General features: G+C 57.2%; 1 protein-coding gene across 4 annotated transcripts; it reads right to left on the bottom strand.

Moving 5' to 3' along the window:
- Positions 1–641: 641 nt before the first annotated feature.
- UBE2J2 (ubiquitin conjugating enzyme E2 J2) lies at positions 642–14,104 on the bottom strand. 4 transcript variants are annotated; one of them, XM_073903528.1, is made up of 9 exons: positions 13,913–14,104; positions 13,214–13,352; positions 12,647–12,759; positions 9,388–9,518; positions 8,401–8,441; positions 3,543–3,645; positions 3,324–3,462; positions 2,854–2,934; positions 642–2,255 (listed from the first exon to the last, which is right to left on the bottom strand). In XM_073903528.1, the coding sequence occupies exons 4-9, from the start codon at positions 9,516–9,518 to the stop codon at positions 1,971–1,973; spliced, it is 780 nt and encodes a 259-aa protein (XP_073759629.1). In that variant the 5' UTR covers positions 12,647–12,759; positions 13,214–13,352; positions 13,913–14,104; the 3' UTR covers positions 642–1,970. The 4 variants fall into 4 exon arrangements, with proteins under 4 accessions (XP_073759629.1, XP_025712212.1, XP_073759630.1 ...); XM_025856427.2 differs by lacking the exon at positions 12,647–12,759; XM_073903529.1 differs by lacking the exons at positions 12,647–12,759; positions 13,913–14,104 and adding an exon at positions 13,644–13,791.
- Between the last annotated feature and the right edge of the window lie 3,234 nt (positions 14,105–17,338).

Here is a 17,338-nt window from a genome sequence, read left to right as displayed (position 1 = left end):
GAGCAACACGGACACGGGGTCAGACGTGCAGACCCACAGGACAAGTTCTTTTTTTTTTTTTTTTAAGCAATCTCTACACCCAACATGGGGCTCAAACTCACAACCACGAGATCAAGGGTCACCTTCTCTTCCAAATGGGCCAGCCAGGCGTCCCAAGGTCATCCTTTACCTTGGGTCACTGCAGACAGCTTGCCGCCTTGGACACCGGGTGAAAGCTCTGTACAGCACGGATCTATTTCTACCACTGACAAAGGGTTTTTAATAGTTGAGATTTCACATATGGTGCGGAAGTAACCCACGTTAAGTAAAATATTTGCTATGTAATCTGCCTCCTCAAAACCTCAGGAAACACTTAAGTGTTTGGATCAGACCCGGCCATGGACAGAGGGTAAGGCCCGGCATCCAGCACAGCAGAGGAGGCCCGGCGGAGCCTGCCCCTGCCTACCACTGCACGCAGGGGTCCGGGCCTAGCGGTGTGGCGCTGCTGCCAGGGCCCATGGCTAGTCACGGGGTGCCACCACGCTGCACACACAGTAGCTCCAGCCCCGCCACAGGCCAAGCCACTGGCCTGTCCGGGGGCGAGCCTGGCAATGGGCTGAGATGGACTTGCATTTCCACCAAGAGACTCAAACAGCACAACATTTAGGAACAAAGATATAATGAAAGATTTTTTTCACAAGAGTGGATTAAATACACACAAGTGGTAAATTATAGAGCAATTTTAAATAAACCGATCAAAAACCAAAGAATGTTGAAGATGTACAAGTGCGTGGCTGCACTTGAGGCCGCTGTGGCCCCTGGAGTGAGGTCACAGCCCCTCAGCCCGGGACCCACAGACACAGTGCTTTCAAACGACGTGCAAGTGAAATCATCAAACAGGCGCTTGATGGAAGACGTCAGCAGCCAGGGGGCCATCTCCACCCCACCGGCCCTGCCCTTCCTGGGCAGCCTTCACTTCCCGTGATGCCCAGTCCACGTGTGATCTTCCAGGGCAGAGCCCATACCAGACACGGACCAGCTGCGAAAAGGAACACGTGACCCTATCTTTAGGGTAAAGCAAAGATCTGGACCAAGTGTGAGGAGAGCCTCACAGTGCACAGAACCTGCCTGTCAGGCGCAGATCCACGGGGGGCTGCTAGGGTCAGAGGAAAGGTCCTGTGGGCACCAGGGGCCACCTCCTGCAGCATCCGGGAACCTGGAGGTGGCAGTGCGGGGCCCGGCCCAGCCCGGCACGGGTGTGGAGGCAAGGAGGTTAGGGGATAAACCGGAAGCAGCCTTAGGGACCGCACAGGGCATGGTGGCTCTTCAAGTAAAGGGTGCCACCTTGTGGTCAGACAGCAAGCAGCTGCTGAATTTCAACTTCAGCAAAACAAAGAACCCACTTTCCTACGAGAGACTGCTTCTTTCCAAGTGAACAAAACACATTTCAAATGCTGAGGCCAAGCCCCACGTCTCCTGGACCCCGTCTGTGGCTGTCCTTGGCCAGCCCCTGGGCCCCACAGCCAGGCCCCCTGCCCCTGCCAGCCGGGCGCAGCTGTGGAAACTCCTCCTGCCTGCTGAGCCAGGGCTCCGCTGGACTAAGAATGCACGCAGAGTATTTGATAATCGAGTTTTGTATTTTTAAGTGACCAAATCTAATAAAATGAAAAACAGGTTTACTAAAACAGGTCCAAAAGACGATACAGGAGATAAGCTATAAAACCAAAGCGTGAGGCCCCTCCTCCTCGACACCCAAGCTCCATGGTCCCCAACGACCCCAGAGCGAGGACAGGGAGCTGAGAATCTTGCATCTCCTCTAAATCCAAATTACACACTTTGGTTTTTGTTTTCCTTTTCAAGGTTTTTAAAAAGCTAACCCCAGGAGTCAGGCAGGTCCACCCTGCACTCGGCGGCATGTCCAGCCAGCCCATGGCAAGCTCGGGCCCAGTGTCCCTCGTTTCTGACCACTTCTGCCGGCCGTGGCATGTGGCTCACTCCTGCGCTATGCTTCTCAGCACGTACTTGACCGTGTAGGCAAAAGCCGCAAACCCAACTATAACAAACAAGTTCGCCAAGGCACCGCCCAGGAGTCCGTGGTGCCGGTTGACCTGCTGGAGCCCTGCGAGGTGTGGCCCAGCCCCTGGCGCATGCCCATTGAGGAGCTGAAGCCCGTTCTGACCATGGTGTGTTTCCCCATCTGGAACCACATCTGGTAAGGGGAGAGCCTGGGGTCGGCTACTGAGTTCGTCTTGGGCTTTCTGTTTTTGTTTAATTTCCTAAGATAAAAACAAAAAGAAACAAGGGTTGGTCTAAACAAACGAGTTCCTTTAAGACTAGGGAGGGTTCTAAGATGCACCACAAAAACTTGTGGGGCCCGCAGTCGCCAGCCCCATGTACTCAATCCTGATACCCACCCTTGGAGGTGGGGGCTGCTGCTAACCCTGTCTTAGAGATGAGGGGGCCCAGGGACTTGTCAAAATCACAAGCCTGCACCTCTCAGGGCCTAGGCCGAGCAGGTCCAAGTGACAAGGAATCACCACGGCCTCAACCTTAGTGCAGCTCACCCTGCCCCTCCTGGCCAAGGGCCCTCCCTGCAGCTCAGCAGCCCACCTGAGGAGCTCCACGCCCTGACGTCCAGTTCCCTTTCCCTGGCCTCTCCAGCTCCAACCCCAGCATCCAAGCCCCCCTGACTCTGGGCACCTGAAGGAGAGGGGCGGGGCTGCGCCTGCCAGTTAGCTCCTGCAGGTGCCCATGGGCACAGGTGCCCTCTGTGCTGTGTGTCTGCAGCACAGGGACACAGAGCAGCACCGTCTTCTCTCTGGAAGATTCCGATGTGCAAGGGGGGAGAACCGACTGGCAGTGTCTGTTCCTTACCTCCACAACTTCAGGGAATAATTCACCAAAGACTTTGTCTTTCAAATTAAATGCTAAACTTTGTGCAGCCAGTTGTCTTTTCTAGGAAGAAAGAGAAGGGAAATAATCAGTCCGAAGATAAACTTCAATTCTTTCAAATTCTAAAGACTATTTTATCCTCAAAAGCTGCTGTCTTCACATTTTTGAAAACACTCAATAAACTCACTCTTCACAACAAACTAATTTAGTCTTATCAAGGCTTATTTATCTTTTCATTATCATCAATTAGTAACATTAAACTTGATTCCTACTTAAACAATAGAAAAATAAAACCAGTGGTGTTGCCCACCCCTCCCAAGACCCCTGAGGAAGCTCGGCCCGTTCTTCCGCCTGCTGATGAGAATAAGGAACCCCAGAGCAGTGAGTGTTCCTGGGGAGCAAGGACATGAGCGGGAGCCCCACAACACGTGACCATGCTCTCCAGCCCTCACCGTGAAGTCCGATGTCTCTATGCTGCCCAGGGTGGGGCCCTTCTCCACCATGAAGCTAAGGAGCCCCGTCAGAATGGTGGAGACAGACCAGGCCGGGTTCCACGTGTCGGGGTGGAAATCCGTGATGGAAAGACACAGCCTGCAAAACAGGGACCCACTCAATAGAGCTCACCCCAAATCCTGACCCCACTCAACACTTGAGAAGCAGAAATGCCTTACCTTGTATTGCACTTAAATCTTCCATTGGGCGTTATCATATAAATACTAGGAGGTTTAAAAGGAAATTCTCTGGGAAAAACTAGTTTTCCATGATAATAACCACCTACATCAAAAGAAAGACAGACCCTGGTCATGGTCCACAGTGCAACTCCTGTGGGGGCAAACCCCTCCAACCCAGCCCCATTCCAGCCCTCAGGCTGGCATCAATACCCTTGGCCTCCCATCCCACCCCACCTGCTCTCCCCCATCTCTGTGCCCTCCAGCTGACCACCCCTGGAACACAAGAGTCTTGCTGGAGGTCTCACTGGGGGCTCATGACCAAAAGTTAGGGGCAGCCCTTGCCCCACATGACCACCACACAACCCTGCTCAACCTTCCTACGTGCCCTCTCTCACTCAGAGCACAGCATCAGAAAAGAAGCTGCACTGGGCTCCTCACTGGCCCCCCCGCCTGCCGCCCTCCCCAGCATGTCAGCTGAGGTCACCCCTATTCAGATCCCCTCCCTCCTGCACTACTCATTTCTCCTTCCCCACCAAACTACACCCAGCAGCAAGCAAACCTGCCGTCATTTCTCCCACCGTAAAAACACAAAAAAACAAAACTCTGGCCGCCACCCGCCTTGGGACGCCTGCCAATGGCTCACTCTCCTTTCTGTGAAATCCCCAGAGAGCTACGCCCAAGTCCACCCTGACGAGGCTCATGCTCCCACCATGGTCTCCCAAAGCTGACATGGAGATCACCAGACCTCCCCTCACACCTCACAACCACTCCTGAGCCTGCCTCCTCAAGCCCCACCCTGGCCTGGCTCCCCAGTCCCACACCACCCCGTAAGCACTGGCCACTGGCCCCTCTGGTACCCTCCCTGACCACTCACCTTCCGGGTCTCGGTCTCACGTGACACGAGGATACGATAATTACTCTCCAACCAGCACCTCCGCCTGGGCCTCTGGGCCCCCACCCCTAGCTCCAGACCCATGGACAGACCATCCAGGCAACACTGCCCAGACAGGTCCAAGAGAAAATTCCAGCTATTTCCCCCAAACAGCAATTCCATCCTCTTGGGCATTCAGACTAAGATCTGGGAGGCCCCGTTGCCACCCCACCCCCCACCCCCTGGCCCTGCCGCCGTTTCACACCTACTCCATCAGCAAATCCTTTTGGCCACACCTTCAAACTGATCAGGACCCACACTTTGGGTGACCTTGCTAGCCTCATAGCCTTCAGGCCTGCCCACTCAGTTCCCAGTCCCACTGGCCATGCCTACCTGAGGCCTTACACCCTCTCAGGGCTGCACCTGGGAGCCTGTTGGAAATGCAGAGCCTTGGGCCCACCACGGGCACATTAAGTAGAACACACACTGACAGGACACCTGGGGATGTCTGCATGCATACATGCTTGCACAGTGAGGCCTCACGAGCCGCCCTCACCTCCACCTGGTCTCCCTGCTGCCCCCGGTACCCTGGGTGTGGTCCCACTTCACGGACTAGGGCACACTAGTCCCAAAGAGTCACACGTGTCTGCTCCAAAGCCACTCTTGGGTAGGGCCTCCCCACCACCTCATTTGGGCTCCCCACCAGAGCCCCAGCCCCTCACGTGAGTGCAGTCTTCTACTCCAAGTTCTGCCAGTGGTGGACGGATGACATGAGCAAGTGTCCCTCGTAAGGCCAACCCAACAGGCCAACAAGTCCACCAGTGAGAGACTAACACTATAAATGACACTCAGAGCACACACACTCAAAATCACTAAGAAAAAAAAGCCAAACTGGGAAACAGGCAAGTGATACCAACAAGGGCGTTTCCTAAGAGGAAGGCAGGAAGAGTCAATGCGCGTTTGAGACGGTCTGGCTCAGCGCTACACAAGAAATGGCGGCCACATGTAGCTTGGGGGGGCGGGTAGTGGGAAGACACTGCCTCGAGGCACAGGTGTGCACCTGCCAGGGAAAGAGAACTCTCAATACCTGCGCTGACCCCGCGGCTCGACCTCCTGCGATCTACTGGACAGACGCTAGGTGAAAACCTTCCGCCGAGGGAAGGGCTCCATGCAGGAGCCTGGCAGAGGCAACACAGGGAGCAAACTGGAGAAGCCAACAGCAAGTTGCACGACATGCAGCAGGTGGCGCACGCAGAGCCACAGAAGCATGCCAACCTCCACATCTCGGTGCCCCTTACAGTGCAGAAGATGAATCCTGGGAGGATCTGTGCTGGAGGGGGGCCCAGGACGGCTCATCCTGAGAGGTGAAAAGGCCAAGCAGGGGACATGGGAGGACAGAGCCTCCAGGGAGGGCAGGGAAGCAGTGCAAGGCCAGCAGCTCCCACACCCTTCATTCCAAGTGTCCGCAGGGGACGGAGCGAGGAGCACAGCCTTGGCCAAGCCCTGGGGACAGAAACTACAGAGAGCACTGTGTCCCTGGAAGGAGGCCAGGGAGAGCACCCAGCACGATGCTGCCCTTCAACGCTGCCCTTCCTCCGCTGAACTGCTTTTGTAACAAAGTGGGGAAAAAAGAAAAAAATCCACAGGCCACAGCTGTGCCAGACCGTTCCTGGGTTCTCTACTCTGTTCCACTGACCTGCATTTCCACATTTCCCTCCAGTCTGCTCACTGAGGCTACACAAGTCTGAAAAATCAAGCAGAGTGACTCCTCCCACTTTATTCTTGTTTTAGCTGCTCTAGATCCTCTGCCTTTCCGTATATATTCTAGAATAAAAATCTCAGAATGAATCTGTGTATGCCTACAAGAAACTTTTATTACGACTTTGATAAGATTGTGTAAAACCTACAAATCAATTCAGGGAGAATCTTCAGCGACACCCACGCTAGCAGGAGGCCGCTTCAGAACTGTTAGGGTCGGTGCACCTGGAGTACACTGTGCCAAGCAGACACGGACAGGGAGAAGGGCCCTGAGAGACTGAGAAGGAAAGCTCAGGACACCCCGAAGTCAGAGGAGAAGCAAGTGAGGAGGAAGCCAGAGTCAACGCCACTAGAGTCCACAGAACCCCAGACACTGAGGCCTGAGATCTGTCCCTCGGACTGGTAGTTCGGAGGGGTCCCTTATCGACCCAGGTGAGAGCGGTCAGCAGAAGGAAGGGCTGCAGGCTGCAGAGTGTAGCCCTGAGCTGAGGAGAGGATGGGCAGCAGGGGAGGGGACAGGAGTAGGTGCTGAAGTGGGCAGAGGAGGAGGAGGAGGAGGAAGAAAGAAGGGGGAGGAGGGGCAGCAGGAAAAGCTCTGTCTCTGAAGGGAATCTTGCTGGCAGCCTGAGGGCCGGAACCAGCAGGGAAATGCACAGGGGAGTACCAGACACAAGAAAGCATTAGTGACAGGCTTGGGTCTGAAAAGAGGGCACCTCTTTCTACAGAGACAGGAGACCCCATGCTAGCCAGGGCCTGGGGGGTATGGGGGTCTCCTGTAGTCCCAGCCCTGCATGCCTTCGCTCGGGGCCTGCCCTCTCTTCTCCCCGCTGCCTCCACCCCTGTCCAGGCTCATTTCCAGCAGCAACAGGCCTGGATACAAAAATTAATAAATGTTCACTATTTATTCAAAAAATACTAAAACTATAAAAAAATAAACTTAAAAAGCAGGCACAATGCCCCTTGTGAGAGAGCACACACTCATGTCCTACTGTGTCAGAAAACACATATTTAACAAGCATTCTTTTTTTTTTTTTTTTTTAAAGATTTTATGTACTTATTTGAGAGAGAGAGAGAATGAGAGACAGAGAGCATGAGAGGGGGGAGGGTCAGAGGGGGAAGCAGACTCCCCGCCAAGCAGGGAGCCCGACGTGGGACTCGATCCCGGGACTCCAGGATCATGACCTGAGCCGAAGGCAGTCACTTAACCGACTGAGCCACCCAGGCACCCTAACAAGCATTCTAACATGGTCTGTCCGAACGGCCATAAAGCCCGTACTTTTGCTGCATTTCTAGGAAACCCACTGCAAGCCCATCAAGCCCACATGCCACTGTTGGGCTTTCGGGCAGTCCCCAGCATGTCACTATGAACACACCCAACCTACAGAGAGGTCTGCACCTGTCTCCCTAGGACACATCTTCCCATAACAGGGACTCCTGCATCAAAGGAGAGTTAGTGACACATAGGCCAAACGTTCTCCTCCAGCAGCTGGACTCTTTTCCAGTGAAATCTTACGCAAAAGCCCCATGTGGAGGGAGATGTCACCTGAAGTGAGGACCCAGTGGCTAGAGAGCTGAAGGTACTGCCCACCTGGCCACAGCTCTGCCCTGGGCTTGTCCTGCCATGGCTCATCTCTCACCCTGGCCTAAACTCTGAGGCTGGTGCCAGGCTCCCTGCAGCCCCCTGATGTGCTGGCTAATCCCAGGTCTACTTTGTGAATGACACCAGAGGACCCTGAGAGGCACCACCGGATCAGCCTCAGCAGCAGTTAGGAGAGCAGAGGTGCCCAGCTGACCCAGAGCAGATCCTCCCTAAGCCGCAGTGCCCCATCCACAAAGGGGCCCAACCACTTAGCTCAGAGGGCGCAGCAGAGTGAGTGCTCCATAAATACACCTTTCCTTCCTCCGACAACACTCATGCTGGTCTGAACAAACCCCGGGAGAAACTGGCCGCACTGTCCCGCTCACCAGGTCTGTCTTGCGGCTCTGATCCTACTGACGTCAGAGGCTGGGTAAACCCTAAGACTTACAGATAGCCCCCGAAGACTGAACACAATGGCAAAACCAAACACTTCTAGGACCTGGAGAAACACTGGGATGGATTCCAAGCAAGTCCAGTCTCACTAATGCACATCCAAAACAGGGCGTGATTCACAAATACCAAGTGTTTGATCGGTGAGGTCTATTCAGAAGGTCAAACGGACTCTTGTTCCTCGCAGATTAAAAACTTACCTTCATAAGGGGTCATCTCTGGGCCTCGGACCACATAGTGCCTGAGGGAGAGAAGAAAATCAGCTAGCTCTGGGGATGAAAAATTCTCCAAATTTAGAGTCATTCCAAGGCTGGGGTTTGTAGGGTCCAGCCAACACTAGATATTCACAAATATTGGAATAGGTGAACTTGTACTGTAGACGGTTTAGTCGCTTTGTAACAGAATCTTAAAAACCGTATCTTCTGAGTTTTCCACAGAGTATTTTTATGTCTACAATATGCAAGAGAGGAATCCTCTCTAACCATTATAGCCAAATGACAATTTTTCCAATGTTAACTTCACATACATTCTTGAGGTGTACTTGGAAACTTGCATTTTTCAGCGTGCCCAAGTATTATGAAGTAGGCCGAGCAGGGAACAGCTGGTGACATGAGGTGGCTCTGTGCCCCCAGCGTTGATGTTCTGGGAGAAGCAGACCTGACCTCAGATGGCTGACCTGCAGCAGGAGGAACAGGCACAGCCCAAGCCCGTCACTGAAGTCCCCGCACAGCGCAAAAGCAGCTGCACCCAGAGACTCCACTCGCCCACATAAACAAAGAGCTTCAGCTGTATGTCAAGAGGTGTTCGAACTCAAGAGATTTTTCAAACAAAACAGAAAAGCACAAAGGAGAAAGTAGAACCAACCGGAAACGCAAGACCAGACCATCCCTTCACAAACCCCCATCCCACAAACACCGCCTTACCGCTGTGGACCATGCTGGCTGATACGTCTGACTCCAAAAACACTGTCATCCTACGTTGGCAGACCAGGAACAACCCTCAGAGCTAAGCACGTGACACACCCAGGAACATGGCCTTAATTTGTCACTGCTCCCAATTCCGGTGCCCGATTTGAGAACACTGAGTAGGGGCAGTGAGGGAGTACACCTTTCCCAATGCCATGATGGGAGCCAGCAGAGAACCCAGATGCCAGTCAGTGTGAGGTGAACGGCAATGCAGAGCCTTACCATTCAAGAATATTGGAAGGGAGGGGCTCAGCACAGATATAAGGCACCGGGTCCTTCTTAATTCGAAGATAGTCCTGTTTCAGCCGCTGGGTCGCTGTTGTTGGAGCTCTTTTATTGCTGTTGCTGCTCATCTATGGAAAACAAACATTTCTGTTTACAAAGAAGGAAAAGGCACGCCACTGCTTTCCTCACCCACAGACAGCTTCAGCAGTCCCGCACTTTTGCTTTCGTTTCCGCAGCCCATCATCATGCACAGTTAATCCCAGCCACCCAGAACCCAGGCCTGTGGGCTGTCCTGACTTGCCCACCCACTCAGACGCCTGCAGGACTTGCAGATTCTCCTTTTCCGCCTGCCCTGCCACCACCTTCGTTTATGTAATAACAGATACAAAAATTAAGGGGGGAAGGGCACCTGGGTGGCTCAGTTGGTTAAGCAACTGCCTTCGGCTCAGGTCATGATCCTGGAGTCCCGGGATCGAGTCCCGCATCGGGCTCCCTGCTCGGCGGGGAGTCTGCTTCTCCCTCTGCCCCTCTTCCCTCTTGTGCTCTCTATCTCTCATTGTCTCTCTCTCAAAAAAAATAAATAAAATCTTTAAAAAAAAAAAAAAATTAAGGGGGGAAAAAAAACCCAAAGCCTCACTCCTGTCCTCAAAGAACCAAAATGGGAAGAAAAACATCTAATTTAGTTTTTTTTAAAGATTTTATTTATTCATATGAGACACAGAGATAGAGAGAGACAGAGAGAGAACACGAGCAGGGGGAGAGGCAGAGGCAGAGGGAGAAGCAGGCTCCCTGCTGAGCCGGGAGCCCGATGTGGAGCTCGAACCCAGGACCCCGGGACCATGACCTGAGCCGAGGGCAGACGCTTAACCACCTGAGCCACCCAGGCGCCACAAAAAAATCTCATTTAAAGGGTTCTAAGTGGAGGTGTGCTAAAGCCAGCCTGGACCAGTGCTCCTGACTGTGCAGATCTCTCCAACTCTGTGCTAATGAAATGTTTATACCATGGAAATCAGGATGCACCCCAAACCGGCCCCCCGCGAAAGCCTGCTGTTAAACATTTTCCAACACATCTACCACTGCACAGAAGTGGATGGGAGGAATAGGGGAGCAGAGAAAGGGCCTCTCCCTGAGACTGGAGAGGGAGGGGACCCTTGAAAGTGTGACACACACGCTGGGAAGAGGGACAGAAAGAGCTACAGGGATTTGGGCAGCATCATGGGTCCAGGGAAGAGTACTGGGCCACTGTATATGGAGCCACAGCACAGTAAACGGGGAATGACAAGGCTGGCCAGGGAGGCAAGGCCAGGCGGCCAAGCAGCAGAGCAGAAAGTTTTTAGGCCCAAGCCTTGAGGGAGATCAGAACTTCTGTTAGAAAGATCACTCGGACATGAGGCGCCTGGGTGGCTCAGTCGGTTAAGCATCTGCCTTCGGCTCAGGTCATGATCCCGGGGTCCCGCATCGGGCTTCCTGCTCATCAGGGAGTCAGCTTCTCCCTCTCTCTCTCTCTGCAACCCCGTCCCCACCACTCATGTGTGTGGGCACTCTCTTCTCAAATAAATTTAAAAAATCCTAAAAAAAAAAAAAAAAGGTCACTTGAACAGTTCAGTGAAGGTCGAATGGGACAGATGAGATGGCACGGGAGGGTGAGGACGGCACCGAAGGCTAAGGACCCGGAGCGAGGCCTCAAGAGAAGGGCCATGGCCTGGCCTGGGGACCCGGGGGCCCTGGAGCTGTGCTCAGAGGCAGAGGGGAGGGATGGAGAGAGAAGACACAGAGCTCCCCACCCTCACAGACATCAGAACGGCTCCAACTCAAGCTGCTTTATACACTGAAGTTTCCCCTAAGACAGCAAGGCAAAAAAGTTCTGCTGCTAAAAATAAAGTGTGAAAGCCACTGGTCTAAAATACGATAGAGGCAGAGGACACGTAGGGGTACGCAGGAAGGGAAAGGGGACAGTGGCGGCAAATCGCAGCCATACCTGTCCTGCTCTCCCCCCGTGCTGCGGACACTGCCACTCAGCAATCCCAGCCCATCCTGCCACAGCACTGGACATCAGCCGCCAGGATCTCCAGCCTGACTTCCGGCCCGCGCGAACCTGAAGTCACTCCACCCCCACCCCCCACCCCAGCGCTTGCCCCTCCTCACCTCCACCTCAGGGCCTCTGTGTGCTCATTTCCCTAGCGACAGCTCCATCAGGTCAGAGGTCTGCGGACTCCTGCCCCTTTGCAGGCTGAATTCCCCTCAGAGCACTAAACCCCTAGACGACAGCCAGGGCTCGGTGTGCTCACTCTACACCCCAAGGCCTGCAGAGCAGTCCTCCACACACCAATGCCCACCGCACTTCTCTGGGCCCCTAAACTTCAGGGCCTCTGTTCTCCTCCTTCTCCCGTCCCCACTCACTCACCCTAATGCAGGGTCCCACTATTGTTCCCATTAACCACCACAACAGCCTCCCAACTGGCCTCCCAGCTTCTGGTCTCACCCCACTTCTGTACACTTAAGTCAGATTGACTTTCTCCACCCACAGTTCCGATCACAGCACTTCAAGAGTCCCCCAGGGCCAAGCCCTTGACAAAGAAGCCCCAGCTAGCCCTCCCAGTTCCCAAATCCCCTCCTCATCCTAACCAGATGGCTGCTTCTCAGCCTGGTCTCTACTCGCAAAAAATTCACTTAAGCTCTTCCTGGCCTAGCTCTTCTTGGCCTGGCCAAACTAAGTCCCTCAAAAGCCTCGCTGATTCCCCTAGTCATACGCCTCCACCAGCCTCCCTGCGACCCAGCTCCACACCACTCAGGTGCCTGCCGGGCCCCAGCAGAGATACTGGTGAACCCACAGCAGGAGAAGGCTACAGAACAGCCTGGGAAGGGATGCTCTCCCGCACAGCACTGCCCCCAAGCTCCTGGCCGAGCCAAGCGGGCCAGGTGGCTCACCCGGGACCAACGCCTAGTAACAAACGGCAACAGCCCAAAAGCAGGACCACCACACTGGACTTGCTTCTCTTAAATGTTCGTGTGAAGTTAGCACTCTGCCACATACGGGACGATTCACTGGGTAATTCAAATACCGCCGTGCTGGCACTCAATTATGTGGCCAGGCTGGAAGCCTCATGAAGGCGACTGGACAGCCACACAAAATAAACGGATCCTGCCTGGTCAGTCACAAACGTCTCCTCGCATTCTTGCTCCCAAACGTGTGATCTTTAAAGTCACATTATGGTTCAACTGCTCAGTTCGTGAAAAGGAAGGGCTCCCGACTGACCCCTCCTGTGCTTCAGTCAGTGCTCTCCTAGTCCACAGCACCTACACACACTAGGAAGCGCGTCTCAAGTTCCCTGCGAACCCCACAGACGAGGCCCGTGAAAGTGCATGAGGCTCAAAGGAAGAGTGCAAGACATTTAAAAAGAAAATGGCACGAATAAGACATTTCCACGTACAGACGCGGAGGGAAAGCAGCCTGAACCAGTATCGCAGCGCACGAGTCCCTTCAGCCTCACCCGGACACAGGCTTGCCACCTGCGCGGTACCGCTCCCACTCCCTCTCTCCCCGCACGCCCCCCCTGCTCCGTGTCACTGTAACCCAGGCGGCAGTGCGGCAAGAGACGGCGGCCAGCCCGACCCGCTGGGCACGGGACCCGCCCAAGCCCAAGCCGCCCACGGAAGTCCGTGCGGCCGCCCGGGCGGCGAGCGGCCCCAGAGCTCAGCCCTTCAGGACAGGGCAGACGGCGAGCTGCAAGTTGGGGGCGCCGAGGCGCAAGCGCGCCGCACCAGCGCAGCCAGGTTTTCGGGGAGGCCTCCTTCCGCCGGAGCCGGATCACGGTTTCCTCACCTGGGACGGACAGAGCACCCACGCTCCCGCCGCCGGAGTGTGTTCTCATGCACTTCCTAGCACTACTCCCGCGAGGCTGCGGCCTCACCTCTCTTCGGCTGGTCCACGCCTGGGCCCGGAAAGATGTCGGGAGCTGGATCTGAATTAAACACAGACCGGCCAGCTGGTATCGACCCAAAGCGCGCCAGAGGTCTACACCCGGCCAGGCGCTGAGAGGCGGCAGGCCCCCTCGCGGCACTGGCCCGGGGCCCAAGCGGAGCCCCGCCGCCGCGGCCGCCCCCGCCTGCCGCCCGAGTCCCGTCTCGTTCGTAGCCCAGCGGGCACAACCCCGAGCACGCGCGCACCCCCCGCGGGGCCCAGCCCAGGGCTGCGGCGGCGACGGGCTCAACGGCGGCCACCCCGACAGCGACCCCCGGGCACATTTACGAACCAAGGTCTTCGCCGCCTAGTCCCGGGGGCGCCCGCAGGCGCGCCACGGACACAAGGCCTTCCCGCAGGAGCCCCGGCCGTGCGGCCGGTTTGCCCCAGCTGGCCCGGAGCCCCGCGCGCCCCGCCGTAACCGACTCAGGTTCCGCGCACGGAAGCCCCAGGCCGGGGCCCCTGGGGCGGCGGGGCGCGCGGGGACGAGCCTCGGGCCGGCCCCGGCGGGGCGGACGCGCGCGGCCGAAGCCCCGGCCCAGGCCCGCGCCGCGCTCTCACCTCTCCCCGCGGACGCGCGTGGGCCGCCGCCGCGCTCAGGCTCGCCGTGGTCGAGGCCGGAGCAGGGAAGGAAGAGCGTGGCCCGCGCCGGAGAGCCTCACCGCGCCGCGCCCGAGGCCACCGAACCGCCGCAGGCCCGCCGCCGCCTCAGCTCACTGCAAGATGGCTGTTCGTGGGGCGGGGGAGACTCACCCCGCTTCCGATTCCGGTGCGCCGCGCTCTGGGCCGGCCGCTCTAGCCGGCCGGGCGGTCGTCGCCTGCGTCTCGCTGCCACCTCCCGCCCCTCACGGCCGGGAACGTCCGCGCGTGCGCACTGGCGCGCAGCTCCGTGGGGCGGGGCCCAAGGGCGGACGGTCGGCGCGTGCGCCCTGGCGGTCAGCGCCGCCGCGGGGGCGGGGACGTGTCGGACCCCTGCTCTCTCCGGTGGTCTGGTCAGGCGGTCAGGGCGCCTGCGAGGCGTCCTTCCGCCGTAATGCTGTCCGGCGGGCGGCCCCAGGGGTTGTCAGCGGCCGAGGGGGTCCGTCGCAGAGCGGGGCGCGCCCTTCTGGGGAAGACAGACAAGCCCAGGCCAACGGTGACCCCCGCGGTGCCAGCGTGAACTCTGCTTTGAGTTCACTGGGACCCCGACAGTCCCACCGGCTACCTTCCAAAGGATGGGGCCAATCCGGTCTGGGGGGCCAGTCCTTGTGCTATGTAACGGAGAGCACCCGAGGCGCTAGGGTCCCCCGGCCCCATCAGTGACTGAACCCCGCTCGGGCCCCTGAGGGTTACGCCCTGATTGGCCCTGTCTGGCCACCAGTGAGGCGCGGGGACCGGGAGCCCTGCGAGAACCTGTGCCAGGTGGGGTCTGCTGCGGGCAAGGCTGTCCAGCCCTTGCCCGTGGGGGAGAGCCGGCCTCATAAAAATAGTTCCGCTGTTTCCCCAACCGAATTTTCCACCCAGCCCATGAATAGGGTCATTATGCAACAGTGGACACTGCACTGAGGCTTGCTTTCTGCTCCCACGGTCCCCTCCCTGGCCTAGGGGAGGGGGAGGCAGAGCTGGCCACCCGGCCATGGGAGCATGCCTGAAGCAGGCAGGTGGGGATACTGTTCCAAGGGTCAGTGTCTGTGGAAAGGACCCTGGCTGCGGAGGCCTGGAGCTGGTCCTCTCCACCTCTTCAAGTCTGCCATGAGGGAAGGCTTGGAGGGCCATGATGACACACAGGAGGTCGTAAAGTTGGTGTTTGAATGTAGGGTGGGCAGGGCAGCTGAGCAAGCCAGCATACTGACCCTGGAGAGAAAATCCAGGACAGGGCCAAGTGGGGGGGCCTGGAGTGTCCCCTCATAGGTTATGTCAGGGGAAATGATGCGTATCAACTATGAGGCAGGTGGTGGTCGTCAGTCCAGACAGATTTGGAAAGGCCATTGCTGTGTTGGACGGTCTGGCTCTGTGGGACAGAGCTAGGATTCCAGACCCTTCACCGTGCCCCTGACTGCCTCTTCACAGGTCAACGAGGTGACTGATCACATGACCATTGACAGTGGACACCGAGCACCGACAGGTCCAGTTGTGGCCACTGGCGGAAGACAGGCACCATGCTTACCCTTGAGTCTGGCCCACCCAGGGCATCTCAGGCAGGATCTGAGCAGCCCCAGGCCCTGGGCGGAACCCAGAAGGAGTGCTCATCATCCCTCAGTCCGCAACCAGGCAAGTCAACCCGTGGGAATCCAGCCTGCTTCTGCCTCCTACCACATCACCCATCCCTGGCCTGCCTTCCTTCTGGGGAGGCTGTTAGTTTCCAGAGCTCAGCCGCCTGCTGCCACACTCAGCATAATGCCTTCACTCCTCCACCTTCTCCAGGGGCTCTGCCATCCCCACACGGGGCGGGCCCGGCTGTTTTTAGCACATGGAAAGTTATGTAAGGGAGGCCACTCCAGGGCACCTGGGGTTCAAGCCCAGGTGTGTCTGACACACACCCACACACACCTGCAGAGCCCGGGCAGTGACAGTGTGGGGCTGGGGCCTCGGGCAGGTAGAGGCCCTCTCCTGCCTCAGTTTGTCCCTGTGTAAAACGGGGGTGCCGACTCATGTGGGAGCATCTTGATGAGAAGACTCAGCTCAGAACCCCTCAGCATCAGCCCCCAACCTCCTGATCACCAAGCACCCCTGAGTCACACCTAAGGGAGAAGAAGGTGCCCAAGACAGATGTGGCCGGCAGGTCCTGCCAAGACCCTCACCCTACCAGCCCCACATAGGCTGCCTTCCAGGTCAGCAAGGCCCAAGCTGCCCAGCCCTTTGGCCATAGAGGTGATGGCCTCAGCAGTCGAGACAGGAGTGGGCAGCGAGGCTGGCAGCAAATGACAACTGAGACCTTCTCTAACCCCAAAGCCACCCTTTTGGAGCAGAAGCTGGAGCCAACCCTTTCTGCCAGACTTCCTTCCCACCCCTCCCACCGCTGTCAATGGCCAGGCTGCGGGAAGAGGGTGGCTGTCTTCTCTCCTGAGCATCTTGGGTTGGGGGGGGGGGGCCATGGCTCTGTGTCGGAAGAGCTACCAGAAAACCAAGAGGGTTAGAATCAAGAAAACATCCCCCTTACCAGTTGCTGCTACCCCCTCCTCAGGGCAGGACTTGAAGGCCTCAGTCACATCTGACTGGGAGGGACCGCCTGGCCAGGGCTCAAGAGAGGGTACCAAAGAGCCAGCCTGGAGGTGACCAGGCAGGAAGTGTGCACACACCCCACCCCTTCCAGTGGGAGACACCTGGCCAGACCCTGAGCCCCACCCACCCCAGCTGGCTGGAGGCACCTCAGGGAGTCCCCTCTGTGCTCACTGGAGCTGCTGCTTAACCCTGTGGTCAGTGTTTGGAGGCAGGGAGAGGTTCCACATTTGTACCAAGAAGGCCCCTCACCCTCCTGGAAGCAGGTGGGCCAGCCTCCAGGCCCAGGGAGGATGACCCCCACCTGCCACATGCACCAGGAATCTGGTACATATGCAGAGCCCACGGGCTCAGACTTCGCTTCTGTCACACCAGAGTCCCCTAGGACCATCTCTAAGCTGCCCCTGAGGGGGAGGCCACCCACAGGTGAATAAGCTGAGCCCGGGGGCCCCATGAAACACCAGGCACCAACAGTCTCCAGGACAGCCCCAGCCTGGAAGGGGATGCCTTGGCACCCCTAGGCCCAGCCTCATGAAGGCTCCCACTCAAAGTCCCGAAGAGGGGTTGTACTCAGCAGGTTGGGGCCAGCCATCCTACTGTCCTTCTGGGGAGAGGGTGGAAGACGTGGGACCACCCACCTGTCCCTTCTCTGAGGCATCCCCACATCCCTTCACTACAGCTATTGAGGAGTGACCACCTGGGCCTACGCGGTGCCAGGAGCTGGGGTCACCCTGTCCTGCCCTAGCCTGCTCCTCCCGGGGCCAGTGAGGCCTGGGGAGGCAGGGGAAG

The sequence above is a fragment of the Callorhinus ursinus genome, unplaced genomic scaffold, assembly GCF_003265705.2.
Source record: "Callorhinus ursinus isolate GAN/ISIS: 27379988/994484 unplaced genomic scaffold, GSC_fseal_2.0 scaffold18, whole genome shotgun sequence".
In the NCBI taxonomy this organism is placed as follows: domain Eukaryota; kingdom Metazoa; phylum Chordata; class Mammalia; order Carnivora; family Otariidae; genus Callorhinus; species Callorhinus ursinus.
The sequence above is the reverse complement of the archived record's forward strand: the minus strand, read 5'-3'. Positions and strand labels throughout refer to the sequence as shown.

What these genes read in the sequence shown, in the direction of transcription:
- UBE2J2 (XM_073903528.1), bottom strand. Translation starts at nt 9,518, where the DNA reads ATGAGCAGCAACAGCAATAAAAGAGCTCCAACAACAGCGACCCAGCGG. An exon ending in CCTTCCAATATTCTTGAATG is followed by an intron (nt 8,442 to 9,387) that starts GTAAGGCTCTGC and finishes TCTCTCCCTCAG; the next exon opens with GCACTATGTGGTCCGAGGCC. An exon ending in TAGAGACATCGGACTTCACG is followed by an intron (nt 2,935 to 3,323) that starts GTGAGGGCTGGA and finishes CTTTCTTCCTAG; the next exon opens with AAAAGACAACTGGCTGCACA.